General features: G+C 48.0%; 1 protein-coding gene across 1 annotated transcript; it reads right to left on the reverse strand.

The window, feature by feature from the left end:
• Window positions 1-2,078: 2,078 nt before the first annotated feature.
• LOC121529782 lies at window positions 2,079-3,380 on the reverse strand. Its single transcript, XM_041817739.1, has one exon. The coding sequence runs from the start codon at window positions 3,378-3,380 to the stop codon at window positions 2,079-2,081; it is 1,302 nt and encodes a 433-aa protein (XP_041673673.1).
• Between the last annotated feature and the right edge of the window lie 4,500 nt (window positions 3,381-7,880).

Here is a 7,880-nt window from a genome sequence, read left to right on the forward strand (position 1 = left end):
AACAAAACAATTTGTCCGTTCTCTATATTTGGACTTTCCCTCTTCCATTTGTTTCTCTGTTGTAAAGTATGCAAATACTCCTCTTTCCATTTAACCCAGAAGTCTCTTCTAATTTTTTGGATTAATTTCCACCTATCTAAATTACCAATTTTCTTGTTTTCAATTGGTTCAACAATCTCTACGGTGCTCTACCAATCAAGAAATGACCTGGAGTTAATACTTCATGTTGATCCATTTCATTCTCAGAAGTATACAACGGTCTTGAATTCAGGCATGCTTCTATTTGACATAAAAGTGTTGACATCTCTTCGTATGTAAGACTATTTTCCCCTATTATCCCAAATACCTCCGAAGTGAGGTCCTGCCGGGGGAATAAAATGCCAATCAATTCTATCTTTTTCAAGCTGCGCGGCAATCAATGTGTTTTCTTTGATTGCTTTAACGAACTCTTGATCCAACTTTCTTGACGCTCCTACGAAATTTGTTCCGTTTTCTGAATAGATATTGGCAACTTTTCCTCTTCTAGCGATAAATCTTCTTAGGGCTGCTAGAAATGCATCCGAGGTTAAATCACTTACTGATGTAGTGGGGCGGTGTTGCCGGAAAAAGATGCCTCTTGATGGTGGTGGAAGTCGGGGGAGTCGTCGAATCGCCCGTCTGCTTTATTCACTTCATACAAAAAAACTAACTTAACTTAACATAGCATAGGAAAAAGACGATCGCCGACGGCCGACCGCTGCAGTTAGACCCGAGAGAACGAGAGTGCAAGATTGTGCAGAGAGGGGCGAGGGCGGATGCGCTCTTTAGCGTGGATGCGCTCTTCAACGCGGATGCGCTCTTCACGCGTTCTTCTTCGGCGGCACATTGGCCCCTCACCTGAACATCCCGCCCCCCTTGCAATCACTCGGGTTGCAACAGCTCCCTCGTCGCTACGGTTGGTGACAGGCCCCGGACACGACCCATCCAAAAACGGTGCTCTGGGCCACCGGCAGCCCGTCCTGGATCTTCAGGAACCCCGGCTGTATGATACGCGGGTACATATCCGCGCCCAGGACAACGGAGATCGTCGCTGGCAGATAGAACCGCTCATCTGCCAATGTCACGCCTCGGAAGTGGGCACGCACCGCCTCGCTCAGCTCTCGAGACGGCGTACGAACGCGCACGTGAGGCTCGATTTTGAAAACGACCTCCAGCCGAACGCTATCATCCGTTTTGGAACCCACGGTGGCCGAACAAACTTGTTCGTCCCCCACGCTGGTAGTGGGCAGACGGAAGCACGCCGCTAGCGATGCGTCGATGCAGCTCGAGGGCGTACACGGGTCGATAAGGGCCCCCGTGTTGAAGATCCGGGTCCCGGTGTCAATGCGCACTAGCGCGGTCGGCAGAACGTTGACGCTGTTCCTCTGCAGCCGCGACGATAGGGTGGGCACAGCGGCTGCGTCCTGCGGGGTCCCTTGGCGAGAGGCGGAAAGTTGCCTAGGCGCGAATGACGCGGTCGGACGAGCGGTGGACGGCACCCGATGAGCTTACCGGCCAGTGGCGGAAGAATGCTGAGGAGCTGCCGACGAGCGCCGGGAAGTCGATGGCCGTGGACCGGCTTGTGAGTCCGGCCGAGAAGCAACCGAACCGCGCCGGGAGTTGACGGACGACGGCTGAGCGCCAGCTGAGACACTCCGTGTACTGTCTCCCACGCTCCGTGAACGGTGCTCCTCTTGACGCGGCTAGCGCCGAGCTTGCGGATTCTCTACGAGGTGCAGCAGCGAGTGGTGATCCTGACCACACGTTCTACAGCAGTCCCCATTCTCGGCGCTGAGACGTAGAAAGCGCCGACATTGCTTCAAAGGATGGATCCCTCTGCAGACTCGGCATCGGTAGGACTGGGTACCTCGAGTACATCTGCTCTCCAGTGACTGGGCGCTGCGTGGACGTGGCGACATCGTGCTGAATATGACTGGCGGAACTATGATGGAGAAACAAAACAGCGTTATCAGAATTGGTGTGAAGTTCGACTTGGAATTACGGGCAGAGCTACGAGACGGCACAATGGACAGGGACATTGGAAAGGAAGAAACGAATAATTATTGTGGGCAGGCGGACGCGTCCATCGGAAGAAGGACGACCTTAGCGACGGGCCGCTTGACGCGCGCGGTGCGGATGTCAATCACGCGTACATGGCCATCGGACCCTGGATACACCGCGTCAATCCTGCCTAATCGCCACTCATTGGACGGAAGGTTGTCCTCCTTGATGACCACCATATCCCCGACGCGGAGATTCCTCGTAGGGGCACGCCACTTGTTCCTCTTATGGAGCTCCTTGAGGTACTCTTCCTTGCATCGCAGACGAAATTGCTGTTGAAGAGCCTTCAGGTGCTGCCAGCGATTAATAATTGACGTAGTATCCCCCTTTAGCTCGGGTTCGACCGTGACGAGAAGAGGACCTCCCACCAGAAAGTGCCCGGGTGTAGGAGCCATCAGATCAGCAGGGTCTTCGGACATTGGCGCGAGCGGCCGCGAATTTAGGCACGCCTCGATCCTCGCCAGGAGAGTAGCCAGCTCCTCAAAGGTGTATTTCCGTGTGGCGGTGGCCTTGTAGAACAAGGTCTTGAAGCTCTTGACGCCTGCCTCCCACAGGCCCCCCATGTGGGGGGCTCCCGGAGGAATGAAATGCCAGAGAAGCTGCTGGTGACTGTAGGCACCTGTCACAGCCCCTTTTAGGCTCTGGAGAAAATCGCAAGATAGCAGGGCAGCTGCCCCCACAAAGGTCTTCCCGTTGTCCGACTGCACTTGACGGGGGCATCCTCTCCGGGACACGAACCGAGCGAAAGCAGCCAGAAATTTCTCGGTCGTAAGGTCCGACGTAGGCTCTAAATGGATGGCCTTAGTGGAGAAGCACACAAACACCAACACATACCCCTTTGTGATGAGGCAGGCTCGCCCCGTATAGTTCTTTATCTCGAAAGGACCGGCATAATCCACACCTGTGTACGTGAATGGGCGCGAGAAGGACGTCCGTTCCTTTGGTAGCTCTCCCATGAGTTGCGTCTGCAACTTCTTCTTGTGGATGTCACATACCTTACAAGCATAGACGACGGACTTGATCAAATTCCTCACCCTTGGAATACAGAATTTGGCCCGAATCAGGCGGATCATCAGCTGATTGCCACCGTGCAGCGTGATGCGATGCGTAAATTGAACAAGGAGTCGAGACAGATGGCAGTCGTATGGAAGGATTATCGGATGTCGTTCGTCGTATTGGAGAAGTTCAGAGGACGTGACCCGGCCGCAGGCTCTCATAAGGCCCTGCGAATCCATGAAGGGGTTCAGATTTTGAACCGGACTGGACGCTGATACTGGACGCTTTTCGCTTAAGCAGCCCATTTCAGAGACGAAGTGTCCGCGCTGAGTGACGGAAACTAGAAGACGTTCAGCCGACGTAATCTCATTAGCAGTCAGGTGCTCTTCGAACGGAGAGCGTATCTTCCGCGCGCGCTGGATGAAGCGACAAGCATAGGCAAGGACTCGTAGTGCCTTGTCAAGTGTGGAGAAACGTTCAAGGAGATCTTCGGCGGGCGCCTTCGCGACATGGACCTTGACTGCTCGCTTCTCGAGTTCAGTCACGGGGCCTTGTTGCCTTGAGTGGGCCACTCGCTGCGAGGCCCTCGCAGCCAGCCAGGCCCGTGCCACCACAACTGGTTATCCGCAAGGTCTTGGAGAGCAACGCCTCGGCTGGCGAGGTCCGCAAAGACCTCGGTATCCACTGGAGGTAACCGACAGCCTGTAGACGCGGGCGTGTGGACATTGACGGAAGCCTGCGTGGATTGGGAGGCAATTTTCTCCCGAAGCTGGGCAATACACCTCGAATATACGGAGTAACAGTAGCTGTACTTCGATTCCAGCACTGCTGAGGTGGCCGAATTGTCGTCGGACACGGCGAGTAAATCGGAGCAGCTCTCAGAGCACTTCTCCACTTTCTCCCAAAGTGCCGGAATTTGGTCTCGATGGACTTCGCACATGTATTGGGAGCCTGTTTCTGGGCCTCCCGGGGTATTGATGTTGGCCTCAAATTGGCTAATTCGATCTGTCGTAGCGATGGACTTTTTCAGCGCCACTTCGACCGCACTTTGAGCCATTTTTACAACGGAGCGAGTCTGCCTCTGTGAAGGATCGGGGATTGTATTGACGTTTTCGTCACTCTTTGCCCTTTGAATGGCCCTGGGCCTTAGGCTTCAAAAGGGGCGTCCGCGGAGATGCGGATTGAGATCTGTCCAAACTGATGGCTGGGATCGGACGCGGGTTTTTGTCGTCTCCCGTGGGCATTCTCAAAAGTCAATTAGCTGGTCAGCGCTTGGCGACTGACTTGCGCAATAGGGGCCTCGTTCGAAGCGGTGGCTGGTCACACTAAAGTGATGAGAACGGTGAGATCGCGGATGGATTGCGATCACAAGGAACTAGTGGGCACTAGCGGCGCCGATGTCGAAAGGAAGATCGTGTGCGGCACAAATCGAATGTGAAAACAAAACTTCAGGAACCAAACAACCCAGAAGTAGACGAGGTTTGGTGAGATTGTAGGCGGATGTTGCCTGATGCGACTGACTTGCGCAATAGGGGCCTCGTTCGAAGCGGTGGCTGGTCACACTAAAGTGATGAGAACGGTGAGATCGCGGATGGATTGCGATCACAAGGAACTAGTGGGCACTAGCGGCGCCGATGTCGAAAGGAAGATCGTGTGCGGCACAAATCGAATGTGAAAACAAAACTTCAGGAACCAAACAACCCAGAAGTAGACGAGGTTTGGTGAGATTGTAGGCGGATGTTGCCTGATGCGGAGTGGAAGCTGCGCTAAGGGCACGGAGAATGGACAAGTACCGTTCGGAATTCACCCCGAAGGAAAAAACCAGCACCAAAAAAAACACAACACGGCTACTGAGCCGGCGAGGTTGCGAACTTAGGCGACACAATCACGGATTTGTAGTGAAATGGCGGTTTTTTTTTTGTTTTTAAACAGATTTTATTTCAGTTAAATTTTGTCACTTATTTATTCCCTGAAATTGGACGCAGAAAATATATGGCATGTATGCAAGTATAAATATGAACTGAAAGCTGTGTGGTGTAAAAAAAAAACACTGATTGGAAAAAAAATATTACGCCAGCGGCGGACTGTTAAATGAATTTAGGAATTTTTGGAAATAAATCACACCGGCTGGCCAATATTAATTATGCTTTATTTTTGTCACCACACAATTTCACAAAGTATGTATGTATATATGCAAGTATATGTATGCACGTAAGGCCTAGGTTGGCACAGTGGACTGTGGACTGTATAAATGGATGAACAGAAAGCTGTGTGGTGTAAAAAAAAAGACACTGATTGGGAAAAATAATATTACGCCACCGGTGGACTGTTAAATGAACTTAGGAATTTTTGGAAATAAATCACAACGGCTGGCCAATATTAATTATGCCTTATTTTTGTCACCTCGACCGTTGGCAAGCGAATAGCGGAATAGCAAATAACGGGGAGGCCCAAAACGGCGAGGAATATGGCGGCACACAAAACGGAGTCGGATGGAAAAATTGGCAGAATATGAAGACGAAGAAGAGTAGAAAATCTGACACTGCCGTTGTGTCGGAAAACTCGGACTTGGAGTTGACACGGAAGGAAAACAAAATCTTGCAGCAGTGTAAAAAAAATTTAATGTTCGTACCACTGCTGAAGACCGGCAGAGAGACGGAGACGGAAGAAAAAGCCGTAATTATCTTTTGGCGGAACACTACCGGGAACTGCTGGTAGAAAAGGTATCCAGAATCCAAAGTATCCAGAATATCCAGAAAATCCGGCTCGAAGGACCAAAATGTTGTAGTGGGGCGGTGTTGCCGGAAAAAGATGCCTCTTGATGGTGGTGGAAGTCGGGGGAGTCGTCGAATCGCCCGTCTGCTTTATTCACTTCATACAAAAAAACTAACATAACTTAACTTAGCATAGGAAAAAGACGATCGTCGACGGCCGACCGCTGCAGTTGGACCCGAGAGAGCGAGAGTGCAAGATTGTGCAGAGAGGGGCGAGGGCGGATGCGCTCTTCAGCGCGGATGCGCTCTTTAGCGTGGATGCGCTCTTCAGCGCGGATGCGCTCTTCACCCGCTCTTCTTCGGCGGCACATTGGCCCCTCAACTGAACACTTACCATTTCTAGGTGAATGGCCTAGGTAGCCATACACACAAATACGGCAATGTATCCCTTATATGTTTTTAGCCCACGATTCTTGGAACATTTAACAAAATAAGGACCTGAGTAATCTATCACAGTATTTAAGAATGGGTACGACATTGTAACTGTGTATTTAGGCAGATTGCCCATTATTTGTTGTGCAGTATTTTGTCTGTACCTAGAACACTTGACACATTCTCTCAAATACTTCTTTAAGCCCGAAAATCCAATATTTCCTTTGGATATAATTTCGCATTAAGTTTATCCCTCCATGCAAAGTTTCTTTATGAGCCTTTTGGATGAATAAATTTGTTAAATGGCACTTGTGTAAAATTATTGGAGGCTTTACTTCAAATTCTGCATTGGAGTTCTGTAGTCTCCCTCCTACTCGAAGTATACCATCCTTATCTAAAAATGGATTCAACGACAATATCCTATTACTTGTCTTAATTTCTTTTTTTGTTTCCAGGCATTTTATCTCTAGACTGAATTGATATTCTTGCTGTTTTTTAATAACGATCTTTTCAGCTCTATTCAGCTCCTTTACCGATAGAAAAGAAGGAAAAAATTCTTTCTTAATTTTTGATCAAATGAATCTATTTAAATATGCTATTATTCGTATAATTTTTTCAATGCTGGAAAACTTCTCCAATAATTTGTAAATGGGGTCATCGGTTTTGTTATTTAGAATAGAATTTACCAAAACCACATCTTCTTTGGATTGCTGTCGAGGCCAATGCTCCTTTGGCTCAGATAGCCATTTCGGACCTTTCCACCATAAATCACATAAATATCCTATTACTTGTCTTAATTTCTTTTTTTGTTTCCAGGCATTTTATCTCTAGACTGAATTGATATTCTTGCTGTTTTTTAATAACGATCTTTTCAGCTCTATTCAGCTCCTTTACCGATAGAAAAGAAGGAAAAAATTCTTTCTTAATTTTTGATCAAATGAATCTATTTAAATATGCTATTATTCGTATAATTTTTTCAATGCTGGAAAACTTCTCCAATAATTTGTAAATGGGGTCATCGGTTTTGTTATTTAGAATAGAATTTACCAAAACCACATCTTCTTTGGATTGCTGTCGAGGCCAATGCTCCTTTGGCTCAGATAGCCATTTCGGACCTTTCCACCATAAATCACAGGTGGTCAGTTAGCTAGAAATAATTCCTCTTGATGATAAATCTGCAGGGTTTTCTTCTTCACATGGTTCCATTCGGTATTAGCTAGTTTTCGAATGTCATCCGTTCTTCGTCTAATGAACTTGACCTTACTATCACCATTTTTAATCCATGCTAAAGCTATAGTGGAATCACTCCAAGCATAGATTTCTACTTTGGTATCAATGGATTCAATTATTCGTTTGATCAATTCACTAAGCAAGTAAGCTGCACATAACTCTAGCTTGGGAATAGTTTTTCTATTTTGAATTGGATTAATTCTACTTTTGCTGGCTACTATGTTTACACAATTCCCTACTTTAGCATATACCACTGCTGCATATGCCTTTTCGGAAGCGTCAGCAAATCCATGAAGCTGTATTATTGAACTATTTTTTGAACTAATCCATCTTGGGATTCGAATCTCTTCTAAAAGCAATAAATTTTCCTTAAAATTTACCCAATAATCTTTATCTTCCTTGGATAATTCTTGATCCCATTCACTCTTA

This window comes from Drosophila eugracilis, unplaced genomic scaffold (assembly GCF_018153835.1).
Source record: "Drosophila eugracilis isolate 14026-0451.02 unplaced genomic scaffold, ASM1815383v1 contig_1893, whole genome shotgun sequence".
Lineage (NCBI taxonomy): Eukaryota > Metazoa > Arthropoda > Insecta > Diptera > Drosophilidae > Drosophila > Drosophila eugracilis.

Bases quoted from the DNA above. Each gene is read 5' to 3' on its own strand.
- LOC121529782 (XM_041817739.1), bottom strand. From the start codon at position 3,380: ATGGGCTGCTTAAGCGAAAAGCGTCCAGTATCAGCGTCCAGTCCGGTT.